Below are 27,500 nucleotides of genomic sequence, written 5' to 3'. Positions count from 1 at the left end.
CCCTTTACATTCAGATCTTCCAGAACAATACCACCCTGTTCGGTTCGTAATATTAAGTATACACAGGATCTTCTCTGGATCCTGGGTATGTAGTTAATTCTAATAATCAGGCCTTCTCCATCATGGGGATCATTACTACACAGTATTCTAGAAGTTTTATTCCAGCTATGACCAAGTTGTGGAATGATCTTCCAAATCAGGTGGTAGAATCGGTGGAACTTCAAACGTTCAAACTTGCAGCAAATGTTTTTATGTTGAACAGGCAAACATAAGTCCCCTTATAGTTTATATTTGAAAGATGTTTTAATGTTGTTACTATTCTTAAAATATTTTATTACAATTGTCCAAGCCTGTTCATAAGCATAGCAAGTGCAAAGTTAATGTTAGTGGAGTCATTTCAAATGAGTTTCCAGTGAACAACGGAATACTCCAAGGGAATGTGTTGTCACCTATGCTGTTTATCCTCCTCATGGATTTTGTAATCGAAGAACAGTCGGAGATGGTGGAGAAGGATTGGATTGGTGATAAGAATTTAATAGACTTAGAGTATGCTGATGATGCTCTCCTTGTTAGCAGAACACCACAGGATTTGCAATGCTTGCTTACCAGAATGCTTGAAATATCACACGAGGTTGGGCTTAAGATAAATATAAGAAAAACAGAAGATGAGAACGGAATATGCTATGGAAGATGATATATCATTGGAAGGAGAAAGGATTAAAGAGGTAGAATCATTTAAGTATTTAGGAACTATGATCTCCAACACAGAGTCTTTAGAATTAGAGTTTAGTGAAAGATTGGAAAAAAAAGCAAATCAGATAATGACTACGTTAAGTAAAATTTGGAAATCAAATCGCCTGAAATTACATAAAAAAATATATCAGTTTAGTGAGATCAGTGTTACTATATGGACATAGGTCATGGTATGACAATGAAACAATCGCCAGTAGATTTGAAAACAAAGCCCTCAGAATGATACTGGGAGATAAATGGCTGGATAGGATTAGAAATGTAACTATAAGAGAGATTACTCGAGTGCCATATGTCGATGAGATCATGAGGAGGGGTAGATGGAGATGGTTTGGGCATGCTCTTTGTACTCCCCGATAGGGATTAGTTAACCAAACGTTCAGCTGGGCTCCACAAGGACTAGAAGACTTGGAAGACCCATGCCTACATGGCTGAGGACTATGAAGCGCAAAGTAGATGATGAATGGAGAAGTATTGATACGACTAGCGAAATCTAACAGGGACCCTTTGCGTCAATAAGTGTAGAAGATGATAATGATAATGAATTGTTTATTACTTTTCCTATAGTTCATTCTTTTCCTTATTTCCTTTTCTCATTGGGCTATTTTTACTGTTGGAGCCCTTGGGCTTATAGCATCCTGTTTTTCCAACTAGGGTTGTAGTTTACCTAATAATAATAATGGGTTCCTAGATATTACAAACAAAGGGAAAGATGGTGGATTGAATAGGTAAGAAAATATACGGGTATAGATTGGCATAGGACCATAAACAAACGAGAGTGGAAGGCATGTGAATCCTTTGTCTGCAATGGACTAGCAGCAGATGGTGATGATGATATTATCATCACCCAGGTGCCATTTCTCCCCCAAGGACATTGGCAATCACAGATCGCTATTCCTCTATTTCCGGCTCTATGCATTAACCGCGATGTGTATATTCTTCTTCCAGTCATTGTCACCAATCTATCTACACATTTGTGTTTAGGTCTTCCTTTCAGCCTCCTTCCATCAATTTTACCAGCGGGATATGTTTTTATTCTTGTATATTTTTCAGTGTGACCCACAAATCGCATTTACCCACCTCTTAACGAAGCTAAAAGATCTCTCCCTATTCCCCGCCGCTCCAATACCTTCTCATTATTTTTCCTCACATTCCATATTTTCAGCATTCTTCTCCAAAACCACATTTCTATAGCCTGTAACCTCTCCTCGTCTGCTTTCTTCCAGATCAAAGTTTCACAGCCATACATTAGTAAGCCTACAGGCCAAACAATAATTCCCAAGCTTCCTTTTTAGATTCATAGATATTTTGGAGTTCGTAACAACTTCTTGATTTTTTCCAATAGTATATATATATATATATATATATATATATATATATATATATATATATATATATATATATATATATATATGATGCACACACACACACACACACACACACACACATATATATATATATATATATATATATATATATATATATATATATATATATATATATATATATATATATATATATCTATCTATCTATCTATCTATCTATCTATCTATATATATATATATATATATATATATATATATATATATATATATATATATATATATATATATATATATATATATATATTTCATCTCATACGTCAGCGTCAATAACCTTAGATGTCAGGATGCCAGAAAACCACAAATCAATCAATCAACCTCCTCCAACGCCTATTGATGCAAAAGGGCCTCGGTTAGATTTCGCCAGTCGTCTCTATCTTGATCATATATAATATACCTGCTTATCGTCCCGGGTTTAAAAGCTTCATAATTTTAATTTTCGTTGAAGACTGCCATTAACTTGTTCAAAAAACAAGATAAAAATAAAAACACAGGCTCTGAACACGTTATTTACAACTATAAATTTAGATATCATACTATATCTCTGTTTACAAGTGTAATTTGGAAGTAGTCGATTATCATCGTAAACAATGATTGGGTGTGTTCATTTTAAAATGCTTTACACACTATCGCTTCTGGAACAAAATTTCTAAAAAGATATATAATTTTACGGGTTAAATAAATAAAATTTTAAATAATTCCTAAACGATTAGCACACATTTATCATCTATATCTATTTGTTTAAGATATAAGATAATTTGCAAATCTTTTGTCATTATTATCTGTGGCGAACAAAACGCAACGGTATCACAGAGTCGCGAGATTTGCCAATAACAACACAAACGTCCCCAACGCCGAATCAGACTCAATTCTCAAGCAACCCTCGTGAGATCGTCAATTATCTCTGGTGAAGCTTGACGATATTAACTGCTGATCTCCATTTACCTCCTACAGGTACTGTGAAACATTACAGTTGGTTAATATGTTTGATAATTAATGCATTTTTGCATTAAATTTGCCTATTAGAACAGCAATCCCAAAGAATTTTTGCAACGTGCAGTTTTTCTCGAGTTATGGTAGCCCGTGACCTTAAGGAAAATCCAGTTACATAGCATTTTTAATGGTACGGATTTTTCTCTTTGCGCTTATTGCTGGTTGATTATTTTCTCATTGAGGTGCCTAACTGGAACCTCTGCAAATCGGAGGCTATCAATGTTCCATAATCGACACAATTGAGCTAACACATGGCGACCTGACTTAGTGAATGTTTACTCCCCCCCCCATTACAGACCAATAATAAAATTCCGGTTGTGTAAATAGTAACCAATTCATTATTATATAATTATTCCCTATCGATTCCTTTATGGCAATCCTGGCGTTGTCCCCCATGTTGCCAAATGTCATTCTCTGGAGTGTTTGAAGCCCTACCATTCTTTTTACCCCTTTTAATCCCTGTGTTGGAAAATCTTCGGTATTACTGTACATACCACGTAAATGACCAGAGGCTTAAAATCTGAGATACGAACGGGCAGCGCCGTAAAAAAAATTCTGCCACGTTTAAGAAGAAACATTTAGTTTCATTGTTGTTAGAAGCTAGAAAATTAGGAGGCCATTTAAAAATTGGCAAACCACGATCAGGAACCAATTATATTTGTGTTGTATTGTATAACTTATCCTAGCTTCATATACCAAACAACAGGAGTGGGAATACTTAATTTGGCAACGCCGGTCTACACCCAAGCCATGCCCAATTCAATATCAAGGAACTGATGGAGTATACTGAAATATTACTTCTGTTATTATTTTTTATGTAGTCGATATGAATTTCCGGAGCCTTTGTATATCAGCAGCCAGTTCCTCCCGTGTAGATTAAGTATGGACATCAACTAACCTAAACTTTCCCCCTAACCTAACCTACAAGCTGCGTCCTTACCTACTTAGCTAACGGGGCGGCTAACGCCCCCCTGTGATCCCCCTTACACTGCCGCATTCTAAGTTAGCCATAATCAAACATACAGGTGGCCGCTATCATACATATATCTTTCTAAAATAATTGGTTAACTTACAATCTCTTATATGCATTATATCATATAATCCCTGTGGCCCAGATAGAAAACATTGTGGTTTTGGGCCACATGGGGAATGATTAGAAATGAATAATAGTTATACAGTAACCAGTTTTATTACAGAATAGTACAATATTACTTAGGACATTCAAACTCACATAATTGAATACTGTACATCTTTGCAAATACATTCTTTTGAATCCCATATACTCTTGAAGGAACCCACTATTAACGGAGTTACAGATTTTAATGAAAAAATCTAGTCTTGCTTCTATCGCCGCCTCAGCACCTGCCACGGAACGCTCCTCCCTCCAGACAGTTAAGAAAAAACTGATAGGTGGTGCCTCAGTCATTACAGTATTTGAGGTACTTGTTTGAACAGAATAGATGGGCCAATGTATTATATTCTAAACCTCTTGGTTTTTGGTTTTATTTATCACGTTTATAATAATAATAATAATTTGGGTAGAAATGTGTGTTTGATATAGTTAGTCTGATAATAGGAAATGGAAGCAAAGTCCATGCTCGAACAGATGCTGGAGCGTAAAGCTTCATCTCATCACTTAGAACTCGCCCTTTGTTAAGTTTGTTTATGAATGGTTTTATTCAGTCAATTATACACCATAAAAGTACACTAAGTAGAAGTATTAAACAGTATATTCTTCGAACCACTTATTGTACTTTTCTATAATTTTACCCAGCAAACTAGCATAATTTAGGATACTGTGTCTTATTTGACAGAATGTAGCTTCCCCACCCTTTGTTCCCTCTCTTGTAACCTGACCCCAAAGTATGAGTTTTAACTTGGGTTCCTCTTCTTTATTAGATGTGAGGGGATTTGATTAACCAAGCTTTCATGATTCATCTAAAGTGAACATCAACAACTATTTTAAAGCCATATCTGTCCAGTTTTAAAGTGAATTGTGGTGTGTACAGTACTGTACATCGACGGCCCAGCATAACTCCCTTTTTTATATCCTATCTGAATCATGTATACTGTATATAGAATGAAAACATTTCAGCCCGGAAAGATTAAGATCTTTTTGAAAATTGTTAAAATTACCCTAAAATTGGCAGAGATCATTCACTTGACATGATTTTCTTGCTCCTACAGTTCCATGAAATTACTGTAGATGACATTTTGATCACTTTACAACAAATCTAGGAAATCTGAAGAAGAAAATTTTCCACGCTAAACCATTTTGTGTTTTGGCTCGAATAGCTCTTGCCAGCAATTGCCTACAGTAGGTCAAGTGGGGTCCCATTAGGTAGTTTAAAATTACCTAGTTTTTTTTCTCTTAAAAAAAAAAAAAAAATTAATATAACCTAATGGAACCCCACCTGTCCTACTGTCGGCAATTGCTGGAGACTTTTTTTTTTTTTAACCAATCAGAAGTAAGCACAGAAACTAAATTTCAATTGTTCAATAACTGGAATACAAACCAACGCTATTTATAGGGATATTACTGGATGAGCCATTAGAATTTAGTGAGCATTAACACCCCTTACCAGTAGTTAGAGGGGGTTGGAGGGGTTAGTAGGTATCCCTCTCACTCACACACCTGTTACTGTACTTCACTTTGCTTTTGGCTCGATTGGAGTACGGTTGTTAACGCTTTTTCTTCTCACCAATTTGCTTTTTCTTTCACTTTGTGTGTGTGAGTGCCTTCCTTGCAGCTATGCGTACCTATCCTGCACCTGAGTGCAACTCCTGCGGAACTTTTATGTTCGCTGAGGATACAGATCCCTACCGTTAGTGTCCGGCTTGTAGGGTGCAACAGTGAAACAAGAGTGATTAGTGTCGGAAGTGGTCTGCCTCCCAGTGGGAAAGGTTTGGGCGATGGCGAAAGAAGTCTAAAAGGGATTTTTCTCCTTCAAAGGTTTCCTCGAAGCAGAAGAAACCCAAAGCTGCTTCTTCTGTTCGACCGGTTTCCTCTGGGGAATCGTCGAGCAATTACGCAAACCGTTTAACTGCTGGTTAACCTCGGTCCGTGAGAGACAGTGTTGCTTCCCCTAGGGAAGCGCTCCCGCGTCTCCCCCCAAGTGAGGCCTTGCCTCTTTCAAAATTTTTGCAGAATTGGCTGTCTCTGGGATTGCCTGGTCCGCCCTCCAAGGAGGTGTTGCTGCATCTCCTCCAGTGGGGTGCGGAGTAGCAGCGCTCTTCTGCTTCGAAGGTGGATCTTTAGCCGTTGTGGTGTCTGATAAGTCGTCTGCTGCCCTGCCGGCCAACTCTGTTCCTGCCTCTTCTTCTGCTCCTTCCGCCGCTGCTGAGGATTGCGACCCCCCCCCCCCCTCTCTCCGACCATCCTTCAGGAGCGGAGCAAAGTCCAAGGCATGTCTCCTGCAGGTGGTAATTTCTCTCGTTTGCAAGAGACTACCCATAGAGACTCCTCTTCGAAGGCCTGTTGACGATCAGCTTGCTGATCAATCTGCTCCAGCGGAGACTTGTCCTCAGGGTCGTCACCCTCGCCATGCTCATCCCCCTCTTCGCCTCGGACGTGCTCTTTCACCTTCGGTGTTCGGCGTCCAAGGCCTTAGGGCGTCAACCTTCTTGTCCTCTCCCTGGACTGGATGCTCTTCTCAGATGTATCAGAAGAAGGGTGAGGAGCCCGTATGCTGCACCACATGACATCAGGCCAATGGTCAGAGTTCGAAAAGTACCAACACATAAATCTGTTAAAGATGAAGGCTTCCTTCCAGGCCCTTCAATAGTTCCAGGCAGGTCACTCAGTGGTGGTGATGAACGACAACGCTACAGTAGTGGCTTACAACAACGAATAAGGCGATACTTTTTCACAACCCCTATCGTGTCTAGCTGTAGAAATAGTGGGATGGGCAGAAGTTAACTCAGATAGTGGGCTCCGAGTACTCTTTGGATCATCTAGTAGCTAACAAAGTCCTGACTTTGTGAGATTTCCTGACTGTGGATCCGTTCGCAACGGTCCTAAATTTCAAGTTCCCTTTGTACTACTCCCGAATCCCAAAGCTCTCTGGCAAGATACATTCCAACAACGGTGGCACTACACCGACGTTTACGCCTTTCCCCCGTTCTGTCTGTTGAGAAGAGTACTCAATAAGGCCAGAACATTTGTCAATCTATCAATGACCTTCATAACTTCACTATCGCATCAAGCAGAATGGTTCCAAGACCTGCAACTCCTGTCGGAGCTTCTGAGAGAACTTCCTCAATAACACGATCTACTCAGACAACTACATGTCAACATCTACCACCATGCTGTAGCTTCTCTACGACTTCAGGCTTGGAGACTATCCAGTATCTCATCACTCATAGAGGATTTTCGCAACAAGTTGCGAAAAGGATGTCTGAACATCTGCGAAGATCGTTAGCCTTTGTCTACTAGGCGAAGTGGAACGTCTTCTGTGGCTGGTGTCGTGGAAGGGATATCTCCACTCGATGCCACTTCTCCAGCAATAGCGGAGTTCTTGCGTATCTGCAGGAGGAAATGCCTCTCAATTACGGCAGTAAAAGGCTATCGCTCAGCCTTGAATCTTGCCTTTAAACTGAAAGAGGTAGGCACTTCCTCTTTGCTGGAACTTTCCCTCCTCATATGAAGTTATGAACTTATCTGTCCTCAGTCAGAAGTGAGACATCCTCCACAGAACATGGTTCATGTTCTTTGTACCATTACGCCAGCCAACAGACCGCCTCCTCACGTTGAAGACTGTGATACTACTCACGTTGGCTTCAGCCAAAAGAGTCAGCGAAGTTCATGGTCTCTCGTATGACATCGACCATTCAAGGGGATGGGGAGATGCAAGCTTCAGCTTCGTCCTTGAGTTTGTAGCAAAGACTCAGAATCCGGGGGTAGCAAATCCTAGATTCGATTCTTTCCAGATAACGAGTCTCCGTTTTGTAACCGACGACCCAGATTATTATTATTACTTGCCAAGCTACAACCCTAGTTGGAAAAGCAGGATGCTATAAGCCTAGGGGCTCTGACAGGGAAAATAGCCCAGTGAGGAAAGGAACAAGGGAAAATAAAATATTTTAAGAACAGTAATATTAAAATAAATATTTCCTATATAGATTACATTGTATATAAACTTTTAACAAAACAAGAGGAAGAGAAAAATTATTGAATAGTGTGCCCGAGTGTGTTAGAATGTCCAGTAAGGAGTTTGAGGCTCTACCTAAAAAAAATAGTAGCAGCTCGTCCCTGGGTGTTATCACTTTTCATCAGCACAGGGAGGGTCAAGAGGAGGATCACAAAAAACACCGTTTCTGCTTGCACTGAATCCAGATCCTCCTCCAACACATTTAGAATTCAATTTTACCCATCAGGTTAGGGACTTGAAAGTTTGGTTCATGGTATTAGAAGTGCTGCTGCTTTTCTTAATTTTTGGCAGACACTCGGTGGTGTACCAAATCTGTTTTTGCCAAGCACTGTTTAATGGAAGCTAAGCTTTCTTATAAAAACTGCAGGGCGTTAGGTCCATGGGATGGATCTAGGTTGTATAGATATTTCGGGTAATTTTTATTGATTTGGGTGCATTAAAGTTTACCTTGGTTTATGGGCCTGCATAACAATTTCTTGTTAAGATTTTCTCAATCTGAAATCAGGTTGTATTGCAGAAGTATGACAGGGGTTCTCTATCTTTCAGTAGAAACCAACAACTCCTAGAAATTTAAGGTATGCCTCCTCGGGTTGGTTTGGATAACTTTTAAATTTAAGTGATGTGTTTTGGTTTAGTTGATCTGTTTTCCTCACTTAGTCTTCTCTTTCATAGTATGGGGATCAGCCAGATGAACACCAGAAGAAATTCATAGAAATAAATGTTATTTTAATAATAAAATTGATTATTTCTAAACTCACTTGAGGTTCATCTCATCACATTCCCATTGACTAGTTAGGTCAAGAGATTGTTGAATTTGAATCTACTTTGCATACTGAAAACATAACTAAATCACAATACTTGCAATACAACACCACATTGTTGGCAATAGCATACATACTAGGCGGGTGATGCTATTGGACTGAGAGTAAATGGGAAATTTAATTTTTTGTAGGAGACGTTGACTTGCGAACTTAGAGGAAGAATCTAGAAGAAACTCTGGTGAACATAGCAATAATCAATTTTATTATTAAGATTCCATTATTTCACAGTAGGGTGATATCACTGGCTTATAATGAAGTAAAATAATTTATTTTTAGTTGACTGTACTTGCATTTGCTAAATTTGATTTCAGTTGTACACTCAATTCTATGTATCAGAGGCTTTGGGGTCTGACATTACGAAAATATAAAGACCATTTAATATAGCTTACACTTGGACTTTCAATATATCCCACTGCTAAAAGTAATGACAGAATATTCTGTTCTTTAACTTATAGCATAAACTAAACTGTATTTTACACTTAGTCACTCAGTTTAAAATATCTGCAAAAATTACTTGGTCTTATACAGTAATCTTTCATGAAACATTTAATTTTTTCTTGCTTTACTAAAGTCCAAAGTCTCGGCCATATATCCTTGTCATATTGCATTCCTATTATACAGCATCTTGTGTAATTTTCAAATACTGGGCAGCCAAAAAGTGAATTGCCACAGTAGCATAGTTAATATTTATCAATCTTGTTTTATTGCAAGACCTTTGACATCTGTATTCACCGTTACAGACACGGATGTTGATCAAGCTGTTAGGCGAATGACCTCGGTTACTTAAGAAGATGTTTAAAGAAGAATGTAGAACATAGATACAGACAGTATCAGCTCATGAGAAATAGTCTTATATAGTGGATTAAATATTATTTAATCTTTTTGACAGATTGACTTTTTAAATTAACTTTTATTTTAAAAGTTTGTAATATTTTGCTGCAGAAGATAGAATTTCTTTTCTGCTATAGAGCTGATTAACATATTAACAAAACTTGATGTGCAGTACTCAGTTTGTTGTTGAAAAGTTATCAGTGAGAAATTTTCTTCAAAATGGAGGGTTGGAGTCCTTATACTAAAGTGTACAAACCTCTTGCTGCGGGGAGCATAGATGGCACTGATAAAGAGCCTCATGATCATGGTATTGTGCGGGCGATTAATGCCAATTACACTGCCTCTGAGATTGATTCCAATCCGACAAATACTCTTTTTGTGGGTCGCCTGCCACACACTATTGGCGATAGTGAGCTTCATGAAAAATTTTCCCGATTTGGAAAATTGGAGAGTGTACGTGTTATACGGGACATAGTGACAGGCCAAAGCAAAGGTTATGGCTTTGTAGAATACTCTAGGAAGAGTGATGCAATTGAAGCATGGAAATTGTCACAGCACCTTGAAATTGAGGGTTTCCGCCTTATTGTTGACAAAGAAGCTGGACACACCCTAAAAGGTTGGATTCCCAGGCGGCTTGGCGGGGGCTGGGGTGGTCGGAAGGAAGCTGGACAGCTCCGGTTTGGATGTGTAGAACGGCCTTGGAGGAAACCTATTATACTTCCACAGCAGTCCTCAGAGTCTCCAGTTGCAAGTGAGGGCAACGCGAGATTCTCAGACCGAGAAAGAACAAGAGACAAATTTATGTCTTCAGAGAACAACAGAGTACAACATCCATACAAAATGGACCGTAGCAGTTGGGGAAATGAAAGACACCCTGAGTATGCACGATCTAGTGATAGACAAGACAGAAGTGATTATCGTTACAGTAGACAAGGAGGAAAGTTCATCCATCACGACAGGAAGAGAGATGACCGAGATTGTGACTCCAGAGAAAGAGATAGTAAAGGACGTTACCATAAAAGATATGATGGGAGAGACAGTGAATATGGTGAACGGAATTTGAAAGGTAGAGATAATAACAGATATGAAGGAAAGGAGTATTATTCTTCAAGAAAAGATAGAAAAGACAGAGATAGTAGATGGAGAGAGAAAGATCATGATGATTAATTGCGTACATTTTTACATATATATTTTATGAAATAAAATTTATCAGTTTATTTATATGTAATATTTAATCAGACTCAGCTGTGAAAATTGATTTTTGTTATGGAAGATGAAAAATCATTAGTTGTAAGAATTTTTCTTTGGTAAAAGATGACATAATATTATGTAAAATATAGTAAAATACTGTAATTGATTTTCTGGTAAATTGTCACTTGTGGTTGTATTCAATTTGGTGTAAAAGTACAGTGTACTTTGATTTTAGTTAATGTGAAGGCTATTTTATATTGAAATATCTATACTAAACTTTACCATTAAAGCTCCTGTTACATGGTTAGTTTTATATTTATATTCCCCTTTCCCTATACCAGTGATGGATATTCTTGAGAAAAATTTAAGGGAAATTGCCAGGTTTTGTGCTTAAAACTTGGCTTAACAGTACTATAATATTCCATTTACATTTGGAAGTTTTATGTTTCCATCTTCAGTTGAATTAGAGAGACTGGAATTAAAATGACTTGGTGAAAAATGTCAATGATGACATTTTATCCATTGTGCAATATAGGTATACATGGCAGGATGGCCAATGCCTGCATAACAGATAGACAAGAGCAATGTTATATAACATGAGTATTCGTATCATGGCTTTTAATTTTGAGCTAAAAGTACCAGTTTGGTTGATTATTTTAATGTAAATTCTATGTCCCTTAATAAAAATTAAATTCTTTTACTTACAACAATGATGCAGTTGACAGACCTATATTTTCTATTTACAATTAAGTAAATTGTAAGTGTTGTCCCTTTGTATAAAATAAAAGATTTACAGTAATTTGGAAATGTTTGTACTGTATCTGGTGTTGCAGTACAGTATTTGACAAATTTCACTTATGATACTGTAAGCTGTTACTATAATGGTTCAATGCCTTAAATCGCTATCACAAATGACTAGGAAAATTCCTGAACTGAGACTCCCATTAAGATGATGGAAATAAAATAAATGGATATTTTCAGATGAATGAATTTGCAATTGTAGATAAGTCATCTTGCTTTTATATGAACAGTAAGATGAAAGAGTGGTTAGATACAAAGAAGTAAGGTAATACAATGTACTGTATTGGTTTATAAATGGATACCTTATAGTAATATTATGTTGTTTTTACCTGAAGTGTCAAGTTCTTGTGCATCTTGAGCTTGTTTGCCTTCAACTTCCAACACTATGTTTTCACATTTGGGCGCATTTGTTCCTTCCACATCTGTCACCATTTTTGAAAGGAATTTGGTCACTTTCTCAAGCATGATGATTTTACACAAACACCAAAAATCACTTCTATAAGCTTCACTAAGTTTGTCATTTAGCTATCCCAGATACTGTGAAAGTGTTTAGCTACATGGTAACATTATTCTTCTCTGTTTAGCTCAGTACTAGAGCACTTGGCTTTGGTTAGATAATCACATATTCATTGTTGTGGTGGTAAATAAACACTGATAATTCTGGGGGAGGACTTTACCTGGCATATTGTCCCTAATCTTAGGAAATCTGTTATTGTCTGAAGTTGGTCCTAGTCTTTCATACATCTATGGTTATCTTTTTTATTTTCAAAACTATGAGGTGCATCTTTTGTATCACTGAAAATTTTCGCAGAGGTGAATATCTATATGGTATTTACAAATATATGTTGAGTGGATATATTGCTAAAAACTGTGTGAATTTTAATGCAATAGCAGTTTACAGGTTGGTGATACTTTTACTTTTTTTAATCTAAATTCTTCTGTACTTCAGTGCATTACTGTAAAAGGATGATATTTGCAACTTTAATCTATACAAAAGTAACTTTATTGAACATATACTTTATTATGAATTTTCTGTAATCTATGAAAATCTCAGCATTGAAGTATATAATTTTGGTTGCTCAGCATTCATTTATCCCCTCTCTCTCTTGCAATTGTGTCCACACCCCCCCCCCCCCCCCCCGTTCTGAAGTCTCTACCTCTTTAAAAGAGCAATTGATAACAGAATTCTGGGACTACACATGAAAGAAGAACTTGTGTATGAGATAAGATGTGGAAGAAACAAAATATAAAGCTTGGATTTCAGAATTTCATACAGTACTGCATACTACTGTATTAATAGAAATTTGGGAAGGTACAAAAGGAAATCTTTAGAAGTTCATTTTTACTTTATAACTCTATAACTCTAATTGTAAAGTAAACTTTTTCAAATACATTGTTTGGAAAATTACTCAATGAATTTCGAATGTGGTTAAGATGTTTCTGATAGTGAAAGCGATATTGGCATAATGTGAGATCCTATATCTCACTCTGTATCTAACTTATCAGTGACTGATATATTACTGTAGTATAATCCTTGAAAATAAGATAAAATTTGTGCAACACTTCATATTTACCCAAACTAAACTCCAAATCAAACTAATAATATTGTCATTACTGTAGTTTTAAAATTTTTCATTTGTTGAATTACATATTTCTTAAAAAAAAACATTATATTTATGACTTCTTGATTTGCTCTTGGTATTTTCTATAATTTTCTCTAAACAGGATTTACTCTAATTTTTTTAAAGAGCATATTCTCTAGTCATAATTGCTGGAAGTGTCTAGTGTGTTACTCACCTTCCTTAAGCACACCTGATTTCTTTTGAACAAATGGTGTTCATTGTCATTGTTTACAATGAAAGTTACATTGCTTTTCACAATATTTTGGTGAATTAGTATGTTATTCACATTTTATTATTTTCCTTGTCAGTAAAGAGTTATAACTTGCTTAAAGTACTTGTGTGTTTTAGTGAACTTTTTTTACTTGCTTAAGCAATTATTTACATTCTTTTGGTCATTATTATGTAATATTTTTATATCTTTAGTAACATACCTTGTTTTCTTGTGCTTAGAGAAGTTGACTTATGACCAATAATAATACTGTATAATATAATGAAGTACCTATGCATGTGTTGTAATATCCCAATTTGTGAAGTAAAGTATTTAAAATGATTTCATTTTACTTTGATTTTTTCATGTTTATCAAGTACAGTAATTCCATTTAAAAAAATATTGGGACAAAAGGTGCCATAGCAGTGTGATAAGTAATCCTCTCTCGAGTGTTTCAGTACCTCAAATTAACGTATGAAATCTTAAATCTCCAAAATACTGATGGTGCTTCTCACTTATAGCTTTAAATATGCTACTCTCATCTATAAAATATCCTTTATTTCATCAATTCATGCCTCCCATGCTTTCTATGGGAGTTACACCTGTGACCTTACTGAAGGAATCTTTTACAATTTAGACCTGAACCATCTTTGAGTAATGTTTCATACATTGTTCTTGTCTCCTCTCCCTTACATCAAGTGGCATGAATATTTTCAAGGCCTGTCTTTGAGAAGGTTGGGTGCCATGGGGCTGACGGAGCATAGCAGTCTGGGCAAATTTCACTTGCAGTGTGTGCTGTGAACATTGTTATCTAGAGGCATTCTTGGTTGTGCTAATCACCTTTCATGCATAACAATGGCTTATCTTTGGACTGTGGGTTGTAGCAGATTGCATCACCAGTTTTAGGTGAAACAGGTACAAAGGTAACTGGTGATGTGTGTACCCTACCTAACCTCTCATAAGGCAGTTACTCCTGTTTAGGTACACAATACACTCAGAGAATTCTGATACTTCAATTTCAGGTGTGTATACAAAACATGTTGTGGCTTTTCATGCTCAAACACTTAAATAATGACTTGTGGTTATGCTGTTGTTCTCTTTATTTTTGGAGGAAGTTATAAACAAAACAAGAAAGTAATATGCTAACAATTTGATTAAGAGTCCATGCACTACATTTTCTTGTTTTATTTCTATTTCTGTGTGTGATTATATAGATCACAGAGTTTATATTTTTAAGGTTAGCAGTTGTTGAATAATGTTACTTAAGGTTTTCCGTACAATCTAAGGCCTGTGAATACAATGAAAAAATTTATAGAGAATAGTTAGATATGAGTACCGTTAACTTTTAAAAGAAAAAAGCATTCATAATGATTTGGTAGAGTGATGCTTAGTTATTTGACACTTGAATAGTAGGGTGTACTATGAAAAGATAAGATATTTAAAAAGAAATTTTAAATATAGTTCGTAAAAAAAAAGTACAAAGGAATAAAAGACGTGGTGTTGTGATATTGAAAATGTAGTTACTATCTTCCCTAAATTGTGATTCACAGTTTTTCCCAAGCTAATAGCATAGCATTTGGACCTAACGACAGTATATACAAATATGAGGCTTTAATTAAGACATGTCCAAATAATAATCAGATTTAGTACAATAGCATTTATAAGCCATGTCATTTACTTTGCTTATTTTTTACATTCCTGTCTTGAAACCAAATGGACAGTTGGTCTATGTATGAGATGTTTTAGAAAATTGCATTTTTTAATTGCAGGCATAATTTCAAATAATATTAACCACTTTAGATGATGAATATATATTCCTTAAGGTATGACTGTCCTCAAATTATCAAGAACCTTGGGTACATTGTGATTACCCTGTGAAGTTAGTTGGTTGTGTACTGTAGAAAATTACCCCAGTATTGTTTTGTATATACAAATGACCACAAAAGAGACAGAGAGAAAGGAACTGAGTAATTGATAATTTCTTATACTGTAAATGGATCTTTGAAAAGGTGAGTGAAGAGTTATTTTTGCCTTTAGTATACTGTTTTGGTGAGTGGGGAGACATTCTTAAAAAAATATATACAGTAGTAAAAACTGAACAAAATAGTAAAATAAACAACCCAATCTATGGTGTTAATAATATTGTAAATAGGCTAAACATTCAAGACGATGACTGTCTCAAAGTACTGAAGGACAATGTTTCTATATGTAATTAGGCTAAACTAAAGGACAGAATTTATAGTAAAAATTACAAATATTGTTTAGGGATGCTCATGTACTTTAAAGAAAATGAAAGTATGCATATATGGTTTTTTTCAAAAATTATTTTTTTCTCAACAGCATGGAAACCACAAGTGTCTTGGTTAATGAAGGACAGAACAACAGTGCAGTCTCCTGTATACACTGTAATTCTCGTGTCCTGTCACCACAATCTGCATCCTTCCTAAACCAGACACATCCTCTTCCAACGCCAACACAGCCGAAGGACGAACCATCCCTTAAAACAGAAGATGTAAGTTGAGGAATGTTTGTACATTGTAGTATAGTTATGTATAGTACTGTTGTATACAGTATACCCTAAATGGCTGATAGGTAACTGAATATTCCAGCAATATAGGTAGTAGGTTGGCCAGGTCACCAGCCACCCGTTGAGATATTACCGCTAGAGAGTTATAGGGTCTCTTGACTAGCCAGACAGTACTGCAATGGATCCTTCTCTCTGGTTACAGTTACTTTTCCCTTGGCCTACACACAATAATAGTCTGGCCTGTAGGTTGGCCAGGTCACCCGTTGAGATATTACCGCTAAAGAGTTATAGGGTCTCTTGACTAGCCAGACAGTACTAAATAGGATCCTTCTCTCTGGTTACGGTTCATTTTCCCTTTGCCTACACACACTAAATAGTCTGGCCTGTAGGTTGGCCAGGTCACCCATTGAGATATTACCGCTAGAGAGTTATAGGGTCTCTTGATTAGCCAGACAGTACTAAATTGGATCCTTCTCTCTGGTTACGGTTCATTTTCCCTTTGCCTACACACTAAATAGTCTGGCCTATTCTTTATATATTCTCTGTCCTACTTCAACTGACAACACATATTACCAAACAATTCTTCTTCAGCAAGGGTTTACTGCACTGTAATTGTTCAGTGGCCACATTCCTCTTGGTAAGGGTAGAAGAGACTCTTTAGCTACAGTAAGCAGCTCTTCTAGGAAAAGGACACTCCAAAATCAAACCATTGTTCTTTAGTCTTGGGTAGTGCCATAGTCTCTGTACCATGGTCTTCCACTGTCTTGGGTTAGAGTTCTCTTGCTTGAGGGTACACTCGAGCATACTCTTCTATCTTATTTCTATTCCTCTTGTTTTGTTAGTTTTTATAGTTTATATAGGAGATATTTATTTCAATGTTGTTGCTCTTACTAAAATATTTTATTTTCCTGTCCTCAGTAAGGTATTTTCCCTCTTGGAGCCCCTGGGCTTATAGCATCCTGCTTTTCCAACTAGCAAGTAATAATAATAATAATATACCAAATTGCTTATTTTGTAATGCAGAGCTACTTGCAAGAAAAGCAGCAAATTAGGAATTGTGGCTCACATGTGAATGCTATCTTTCCCCTTTGATTTGCCATATTTTCATATACAAAATGGCGATTTGCATGACTACAATACTTAGTTTTTATATTTTTTAATGTGGTTTTGATTTATCTTTTTCATTACAACTCATTGACTTGGTTTTTGGCCTAGGGTGTGCAAAGCTTGTTAATAAAGTTAATACTCTTGACTTTATTCTTTTCAATGACTGCAAATGATGAAAAAGTATTGGGATATTTTCTGAGGATGACCCACAAATTACTTTTCTTACATACAAGCCGAGCTGTGGTCATATATCTAAGAAGCTTTATACTTAATATTGTAAGCTATGTTCTTAATTTCCAATATATTTTTTAGTGAAAGGCAGTAGAGGGTTGCTGGTTTGTTTAAGCGAGTGTAGATTAAAGTTTAATGTTTCATAGGATAGTCATCTTGGAACTTTGTTCTTTTCATTCTTAAGTATCTACCGGATTGTTGACATCTTACACATAAGTAAACTACAAGTTTTTCCAGTTATTTGCTCCTCCCTGATATAAATAGAAGTAGCTGCTGCTGGCCTCAACTGTATATTTAGTGAATCATAAATTATTGCCAATATTAGGCATGAGACGGAAGTTTCAAGAAACCAAGCCTTTATTGAAGCTATCTTTTTACAACACTTGAAAAACATATCGTCTTGTGGTACCAAAAAACTATAAATTATGAATTTTTCTGTATTTCCAGAGGTTTCCCAGGATTTACATCCTTCATAAAAAAATACAAGCAGTGGTGGTATTCTCTTTCCCAATAGTGATAATTATAAGGAAGTCAATCATCTGGTCATATGTTAGTATGACTGCTTTATTCTAGGAAGTACTTATTGACTGGTATTTCATGTTAAATGTCTTTGCCACTAAGGCTTTGTGTGTTCACTTGGTTCACAGCATATGCTGAGATGCCACATAACCTCAACAGCTATATCAATGTCCCATTCTAAACTTTCCCTTTCTTACTCTAGTGTTGGGGCTATGGATGCTTGTTAATTTGGGCAGAAGCAGTAACACTAATTCAAAGTGTCACACTGCTTTCTCCTAATTTTTTCTGATATTACCATATATTCAACTACTGTTTATTTATTTATACTGTACAATACTCTGTATCCCACGTTTAACCTATTTTATATACCAGTAATTTCTTTATAATTTTTCATAAACATGAACATTCTGTTTTGTGAAAGTTAGCTTAGCAAGTAAAAAGGTGTTCTGACAGAGAATACAACAGGCTTTAATGGTAACAAGGCAGTTGATAAATAGAAGCTGGGACGAATTAGGAAACTGTACTCAATAGGCCAAATACTCTCACAAAATGGTTGTTTTCAAGAGAATGTCTCTTCTGCAGTTACTATGTTTGACCTTTGGGCCTTTAAAGCCATTCATCACTGTGGTAAATTTAACCTTTAGTGTGATTGTACTGTATTTCTGTTTGCAAAACATGCGGGGGGAGGGGGGGTTGGAAAGTTGACTCATTTTAAGGTGTTCTAGGTGTAGGAGTGTGGTATATTCATTTCCCCCTATGATGTAGATTGTCACAAATTCTGTCCTCTTTGCATGGGTTGCAGTTGCACTAAGGATATGCTATTTAGAAGTTTTAAGTTTGATTTCTGCTTTATACAACTTTTGCTTCAATAGAAAGAGTTTCAGAATGCTTCTTTGGTGTTCTGGGGAGGTAAAACACATGTCTTCACCCAAAGACACTACCAGGGTTTCAGGGACTGTTGCTTTGATTTCTGAGACTTGCTTTTTTGTCTTCTGTTGCTGTACAGTCCAAAGAAAATTCAGCGAGGCCCATGCAGTATATCCTTCTCTCTTCCTATTCAATGCATTAGGTGTACTCCCAGTTATCATGCCATGAGCGCACACTCGGCGCAGTATTAATGCTCCTTCTCCTCTTACACCTTGTGAATCCACAACTTTCTGCAGATCTTAGGCATTGCTGAAGATTTTGTGGTTTTCCATTGGATTCATTTATGACTTTTGACCTTAAGGCATGCCATTAGGGCCTGGGAAGCCATTCAGCACCTATGTGCAATGGGCAGTTGTCATATGAAATCAAAATAAATAAGTTGGACAGCAAGATGGAGGATAGGATAGGAAGTGAAAATAGAGGTATAGTACATGGCTAAGAAGTGAGTACAGTTAGGGCCCCATAGAACTGCAAAGACTTTTAAGTAATGCCTACAGTGGACTCCTTGAGGAGCATTAATAGCACTACTGTACCTTCCTACTGGGGAATATCCTTTGGGTTTTTCATAGACATCATTTGTAGAATTGTTCTCACACTTGGCCAATGCAACTACTGCTAATATTATCCTAGCTGCTGTGGTTCCTTCAAGAAAAGGCCTTCCTATATTATCACTGCTGTTGCATCTCCCCAGAGGCTTGCCTTGACCTCACCCTTGAGCATTCAGGAGAAATTGAGTGGGATAAGAAGTATGAAATGCCACAGTGCCTCTCCTATTTCCTCATTTTTTCCTCACCTTCTATTGATGCTTTCAGTCTTTGGGCTGTCAAGGGGCAATAGTACTGTGGGGAGGTCTCGGCAGATGTCCCATGGACACCATTCTAACTCAAAAAGGCCTGTTTGTTTCAGTAAGTAGATTTTTTCCATGAAATAAATTACCCCAAAATGCACACCACAAATACTATTTATACTTGAATATCACTTGCAATTACCATAGGTCTCAATATCTAGCAACATTAATAAGAAAACCAATATTTCTCGAATAATGCTTAGCTAAAACAGATTTGGTCACCTCTGAGCTGCTGCCAAAATCCTTCCCAATGAATAATTCTGACAGAAATTATGAGAAGTAGCCGCACTCTTAAGATCATGAGCCGGAACTTTCAAGTCCCTCGGTCTGACTGGAATCCAATTCAATCTGATCGTCAGTCCCTAAATTCTTAATAAGATAAGACAAGGTTTTCTTAGGTAGCTTGGTACCTTAACCCCACGAAACAAATTAGTGATAGTTTCTTAATGCTTTTCAGCATTGTATAAATAAAACTGAATCAACCTATTTGGACAAAGAAACTTATTTTCGAAGGCACTACCCACTTTTCTCCCTAATCAGAGATGTTGATAAAATGCGTTACTTTTTGCCTTAAAATCATTCTTTACTCTTAAGCTTGGCAAACCAAACCAGTTTATCAACACCAAAACCTACATTCTGGGAAAGAACCCATGATTAACAAACATGTTTAGCCAAAGGCAACAGAAAAGTCTCATTGGCCATAAAACTAGCAATTGCCCACTTGAAAAATTAACATATTTCAAAGCCCTTAGAAGACATCCCTGATTAAGCTAATGCTAACACTTTAATAACTACTCAATCTGGAAAAGAAGACTGCTATTCTGTATGTGGGCAGCAAGTTTACAGTGGAGGGCTTACCTACGCTCCACTCACTGCCATACAACGCCATATAATTGGCAACAGTACAGTATACTGGGGGGGGGGGAGTGCTTGAGGCTATTGGAATTAAGGAAAATGGGAAATATACTTTCAATGATAGATGTCAACACTAGCAAGCTTCGAGGGGGAAGCCATGTTAACCTCGCACTTCATCATACATTCTTGGAAAGGCTCCAGAAGGAAAGGCATCAAAATATCAATACTACATTGGGAAAAGAGGAAATATTCAGGATAGCAAAATGGCTTTAGAAAATATATAAAAAAAGGCAAAGTATATTAAAAATATATAAGTAAAAAAATCAATGATGAAAATTAATCAATATTTGAATGGTTGCGGTTGTATTTTGTAAAGCTGCTGAATCAAGAGAATCTACATGAATTGTGGGATTTTGGCATACTATAAGACCAATAGAGAATAGAATAGCTTAGGAAGTTAAAAGTGCTGGTAGGAAGATGAAAAATATGAAAGCCCCAGGTTCAAAGGGTGGAAGAGTGGAATGGAATGGAGAAAAAAATAACTGAAAATCATAAAAAATTTAATGGTGACTGTAAAGAAAGTAAAGGTAAAGTAGAAAACTGGACAGTGGTTGTTGTAAGAAAGATGCAGGAGATGAACTCTGTACTGTCTCCCGAATTTTACAGATAGTGTTGCAAGATGCTCTGCATTACAAAATCTACTTGGGGTAAGAGATATTAGATGCTTGAAATATATAACACGAGCAACTGGGGCAAGTAAATGTCATGCCTTAAAAGACGACACTGGACTGTGAAGCAGAAGTTGAGTAGGCAGTACCATATGAAAAAGTGGTAGGAGCATTGATGAAATGGAGATAATTTCAGATGAGCAAATAAAATGCCCCATTAATAAGGAGAGCAAAGACTTATGATGAGTACATAAAGGCCAGTACAGTCCTACTCTATGCAGCATAAACATGGGGACTAATAAAGAAAATACAGTATAATAGAATTAGATAAGGTGTGATTTTAGGATGTTATGATTAAAGGCTGGAGTACAGTCAGAGAATGAGGAGTTGGTGGAGAAATGGGGTGTCAAGAAGCTGGAAAAATGCCTGAGATGGGTTGAACATGTGCAGATAAACTATGAGGAACAATTAGTCAGAGGCACAGTAAATCTGGAAATTGCTGGACAAGTTGTTTTAGAAAGGCTTTTGAAATTGTGGAAAACGGGGGATCGATAAATACTTAGTCAAGAGGAAGGTTCAGGAAGGTGTGATCAATGAAGACCTAGCCTATGTGGGAGTACAGGATTGAAGAGAATGGAGAGAGCACTCATTCCACGTCTAACCCCATAAAGGGAAGGGTTGATGAAAAATTATTAGCGAGTATAGAAATAAAAAATTTTATTATGAAAATTACACTTATTATAAATCAAATTTAATTGTCCTATTTCAGGTAATATGGCATTTTTACACCTAACTCCTCCTCTTTTCTTTTTAGCTTGAAGAATGGTGGGTTGTTGATGACATGTTTACCTTTGACAACATAGGTTTCTCACACACGGTGGGAAACAACAAGTATTTAGTATGCGCTGACTGTGAACGTGGCCCTGTTGGATGGCACGACAACATTACTAGAAAGAGCTACGTTGCACTTGCCAGAGTGAAGCACACGTAGCCTTGCCCATAATTTTAATGACCTCCTTCTTACTGGCAACTCAAACATGCACAAGATTCATCTGTGTTGTCTATCTCCAACAAAATACATGTATCCCTAAAACAGGTTTTACAGTCTTCTTTATACTATATACAGTGTGTACTTAGGGAATTTGTATTTTGATATTTTTTACATAATTTTATTCATTACGGTAGTTGATAGACTGTCAGTTTCTAAAATATTGCCACAACACATTATTGTGTGATTAGAAAAGTTATTTACTTTTACAAGTGGAATACATTATTTAATTTTAGTATGGTGCAATAATCATGAAATTATCATGACCAGATAGTTTTAAGTAAAAAGATGTAAAAAATTGTTTGTCCATTAATAAGCTTGAGCCCTTTTATCTTAGTAGTACCTGGTGGTATGAAGCTATATTTAGGGATCCTTTATAAGTGATAATGGTAAAATTTAATATCACCACATCTTGTGTTTTCCTGGGTTATGTTAGTTTTGTGGACATCATTGTTGATGCATAACATTTTTAAAACTTATAGGTTATCTTTTATGACATATAATAATTAAATACATAAATGCCATTTGATAGATGATGGAATGTTCCTAGCTCAAGTCACAAGTTCTTACTCTTTGTCTAGTAATATTTACATGAGATTGTGTCCTTTCAGCTTTTCTGATAACTCAAGGCAATTTGTAAGCGGACTAATGGCTCAAGGCCTCAAATTATATATATGTGGGAACTTCGTTTGGATTTTGATGTATATTTGCTCAAGGAATCATGAAAATCGAACCATATTTATAGGAAGTATTATGCCTAATTTAATAGTTTTTGACTCTTGACTATTAATTTTGTGTGTTTTGAAGCAAAGGCAGTCAGTTATGTTGGAATTCTCTAAGATATCACAAGATACTTTGTAGTTATAGAACAGGCTCACAATGGCTTGTAATACTTTACTAAGATGTTTGTGTTACTCTTGCAGTTATATCTCATGATTCCACACAATTTCATAGGCATTTCTTATGTGGTATAAGCATAAATTAACAAATTTTTTCTTAATTTATTCAATTGTTAATCACTTATTTTTTTCTTCATTCAAATGATGTTAAGATCTACCCAAGAAATGAGTAAAAGACCTGGGAAAGGCCTTTTTAACAATATTTTTTTTTTTTGGCTGTACTGGTTAGTTTTAAAATTAAACAGACAATTGTGGTATTGTTAGTCATTGTAAAAAAAAAAAAAAAAAAACTTTATATTATAAAAAAATGTTAGTGTTACATTCCATAATGATGCTGGAAATATTGATGTTTTATTAAAATTGTATAAAAACACTAAGTAAATTTACTTAGATTATTTTGTCACATCTTTTGAGTAGACATTGAATTTTTTTTTATGCAGACCTGACTTCATAGTGACTTTTGCCAATCTATTTTAGAAATTATATATTTGATTCCATTGAATCTTTGCTATTTTATATTTCCCATATGTATTTCCACTACCAGGCTTTTATCTCCTTCCCCATGTGGGGTCACCATTAACAGTGCCATACATAAAGCACTGTGAATGATGCAAAGGTTCCTTTCAGTGCCTAAGGCCTAGGTGCACTGGTTTCTGCCTTGACTTTTAATCCATTCCCTTCAATGTATTAAACTCTTAACTTGGAACAGTGTTTAACTATCAGTTGAGAATAAATCCTTTGAATAAGTCCTATGTGTCAGAAATTTTCTTCAGTAGTCTTACTAAACCAATTCAGTTATATTCATCTAAGATTTAAACTACCTGAGCACTTTTGCTTTTTTATGGTCTTTTAGAACTTCTTTTATCCAAGTCAAGACAAATCCCAAATTATGCTTTGTGCCTTTTAGTTTGCATTTCAAGTAATTCCTCCATGGTATTGCTGATCTTTATTTTAATTCCATATTGTTTTTCCTATGGCAAGTTGAAAATAAGTTTTTATACCATAGGAGGGAGGAAAAGGAAAACATCAGAATGATAAAAGGTGCCCATGGCTGTAGAAGGAAAAAAAAAACACCTAGCAACAAAATGTAAAGAATAGGCAAGAAAATTTTGATAATTTTGTCTGGTATTTCTGTGTTGATGTAATTATCTGTTGGTTAGAATCAGTGATAGTCCACTGAAACTTCTCAAATATTATCCAGATCTTTGTTTTATTTCTCATTTGTCAAATTAGATAATATTGAGCCATTATACAAAGAAAAAAATATATAATAAATAGCTGAAGTCAAATAATTATATTTTTATGCATGGAGCAATATGTGGTATTGTCATTAATTGCTCTTACAGCACATAGTCATTGAATAAGGCAACTTATTGCTGAGGGAACTGAAAATATTGGTTTAGTGAAGTTTTTAAGAAAAAATAAAAGAAGGGCACTGGCATAGAAAAGAAAGGCTAAGTTCTGAGAGATATGAGGCGAGAACCATTCATAAAGTAAATGGTTCCATAAAATGAGTACAATGCATATTTCTTCAGTTAAGTGGTTTTTATAGTTAATTCCAATATAAATTCAGTAAGTACTTTTTATAGCCAATTCCAACACAAAAAAGTGTAATGATGATAAACTCAACAATCGGAAATTAATATCACATTCACGGATAATAAAGTCGTGGGAAATGGAAATGTATGAAATAAGTGATGTTATTTCATAAGTTTCCATATAAACCACATAAAAATCCTCAATAATATTACATGTACTACCATAAACTTTACAGTTTAGGAGTTCAAAATTTCATTAGGGCAACATTAGTATTCAGTGGGTGTGAAATACAATAAGATTTCTCTTTGGAAGTTTTAAAATAATTTTCAAGATTGAAAGTGAAGCGGTTACTATTTTCTATAATTTTGGTTACTTTAATACTCATATTCAACAGCTGAAGTTATGTGACTCAAACAAAATAAACCATAAAGTAAAAACTGAATTAGAAAAAAAATTTGGCTTTTTTTTTTTTTTGTATATTAATCATATCCATGTACAGTACATAACTGTAATAAAAAGAAATTGAATTCCATGATATAACCCAGATACTATCTTTATTTTAACATCATAATCAGGGAGGGTTGAGATAAAGTTCTTATGAGGATCTAGCCCAAAGGGACAAGTATTTACGTAATACTACATTAGTAAATTAATCCTAACCTTAGTTACTTGGTGATGACATTATTTAAGTAAAATCCTTCATTTTACAGGGTATTAAGAAGTTTTTAAAACATAGCTTGGATAAGGTAATACGTATATATAACCTCACGACTCTAACTTCTGCAAAAGTACCTTTTATCCTGAATGATAAAGATAAAACTATTACACTTAAAAATTATAATACTCGTTGGGTCCTATGTTACAAAGGGAAAATCCTGCAGGCATATTTCTATTGACTATACTGTAAATAGGTTATTTTTTTTTAGTAAAGGGAGGGATTCTCCAGATACATAGTACAGTACCAGTTTTATATATCTATGTTATATTGAATATGTTGCTTATCAAGTTACGGTCAATCTCATGTTCAATTCATAGCAAGAAAGTCAGAGAAACTTTGGATATGTGTTACACACAAATTAGCAGTATGGATCCATAACAAAGACAATCTTTCCAAACTTTTTTATGTGGTGATCTAATTATGCTCCTTCATTTTATCAAATCACAGACATTTATAGGAAAGCTGTAATCACATGGTCACTGGGCTTTATTAAGTTGTCGTTTTTTAAAAAACAACTGTGAAATTAGTTTCTTTTGCTGGTTTTTCAATACAGTATACTTCTAGGAACAGAATAATTCTTGAAATCAAAAAATCCTAATGATAACCTCAGGACTTATCAATCTTTTGGCACCTTTCATATAATTTTTGCAATATTTTTTTTTTCTGTACTGTGTTACTGAATACTGAAGCTGTATCTAAACCAAATGAATTACAGTTTGTACTGTTTTTATCTTTCATTGTTTTCCATTTTAAATATATCATGGAAGTAGATATTGTGTCATAAAAAATACAAAGGGAGGTGATGAGAAAGAAAATTATTTAAGTTCACATTTAAAACTTTTAAATTTAATATTTTGAGACAAGAGTTGTTTTTAAGAAAAGGTAAGTTAATTCTCATGTTTTGAGTATGGTAGTTTTCTTTGTAAAATCAAGGACAAATATCTGTTAATTCTTATTAAGTACACATCATGGAGGATGCTTATGGGCAGCCAGAAGTATACACGGTTAAAATATCTTTCTATGTACAGTAATTAGTAAAACTTTATCACTGCTGTGAAACCAAAGGTAATTGGTATGGTTGAGGGTTAATATTTATATGCTAACAAGCTTTGGATGAATGCATATTCAACACCTTCAAGAATCATAGCTCTCATTAGTACTGGGTATAAGCATATCTGCAGTCAATGAACTTGTTCATTTGTATCCTGTGTATGTAAATGATTTTTACACCATTGTAGGTTTTTGATAAATTATTTAGTATTTTTTTCTATGTAAGAAGATTTACAGAATTTTTTACTATGGTATACAGAAGTGGCAATAACTGCAGATTGTTGCATGGTAGCTTTATGTACATTTCCAATATTAAATTTTTTGCATTTATCTTTTTAATTTTAATACCTTTTTCATAATAATTTTTGTGTAAAATTACATTAGTTCTCAAAAAACAACTCAATCAGGCTATGCTCTGGAGATCATCAGAGACAAGAGACTATCTCTGTTTTACAAAAGAATAGGAGGCACTAGCAATACTAGTGTCACCTTGACCCTCGAACATGCATCCATCAAATGACTTCATAATTCTTATTAAATGAGAATGCAACTGCAAGATTGGCAGGGCTGGAAGGTGGACTCTGAGAATTTAATAGATGGACGTGTGAATTACTTGTGAAAGGCTGATTGATACAGGGGAGTTTATTGGAGCTAAATTTTTAGCCATAAAAGGCTTTAATCAATAAGCTGATGAATCCAGAGATTAGTGTTTTGAGTTCGAGTGTGTTATTAAGAATGTTCAGAAAAATACCAATGTAATATATATATATATATATATATATATATATATATATATATATGTATGTATATATATAT

General features: G+C 35.4%; 3 protein-coding genes across 4 annotated transcripts in view; 2 read left to right on the top strand and 1 right to left on the bottom strand.

Annotated features, from left to right (window-relative positions):
- Window positions 1-27,500, bottom strand: part of LOC137632478 (two pore channel protein 1-like) — a 354,996-nt gene that overhangs the window by 86,185 nt on the left and 241,311 nt on the right. The window lies entirely within an intron of this gene.
- On the top strand, window positions 2,957-11,419 carry LOC137632479 (U11/U12 small nuclear ribonucleoprotein 35 kDa protein-like). The gene is made up of 2 exons (XM_068364431.1): window positions 2,957-3,086; window positions 9,837-11,419. Exon 2 carries the CDS (start codon window positions 10,147-10,149, stop codon window positions 11,092-11,094), a length of 948 nt encoding a protein of 315 aa, XP_068220532.1. The 5' UTR covers window positions 2,957-3,086; window positions 9,837-10,146; the 3' UTR covers window positions 11,095-11,419.
- strat (RAB interacting factor STRAT) lies at window positions 14,614-27,014 on the top strand. Its single transcript, XM_068364432.1, has 3 exons — window positions 14,614-14,771; window positions 16,090-16,261; window positions 22,245-27,014. The coding sequence occupies exons 2-3, from the start codon at window positions 16,091-16,093 to the stop codon at window positions 22,419-22,421; spliced, it is 348 nt and encodes a 115-aa protein (XP_068220533.1). The 5' UTR covers window positions 14,614-14,771; window position 16,090; the 3' UTR covers window positions 22,422-27,014.

Source organism: Palaemon carinicauda, chromosome 41, assembly GCF_036898095.1.
Source record: "Palaemon carinicauda isolate YSFRI2023 chromosome 41, ASM3689809v2, whole genome shotgun sequence".
NCBI classification, from domain to species: domain Eukaryota; kingdom Metazoa; phylum Arthropoda; class Malacostraca; order Decapoda; family Palaemonidae; genus Palaemon; species Palaemon carinicauda.
This window is presented reverse-complemented; position numbering and strand designations above follow the sequence as displayed.

What these genes read in the sequence shown, in the direction of transcription:
- LOC137632479 (XM_068364431.1), top strand. Translation starts at nt 10,147, where the DNA reads ATGGAGGGTTGGAGTCCTTATACTAAAGTGTACAAACCTCTTGCTGCG.
- strat (XM_068364432.1), top strand. Translation starts at nt 16,091, where the DNA reads ATGGAAACCACAAGTGTCTTGGTTAATGAAGGACAGAACAACAGTGCA. An exon ending in CATCCCTTAAAACAGAAGAT is followed by an intron (nt 16,262 to 22,244) that starts GTAAGTTGAGGA and finishes TTTTCTTTTTAG; the next exon opens with CTTGAAGAATGGTGGGTTGT.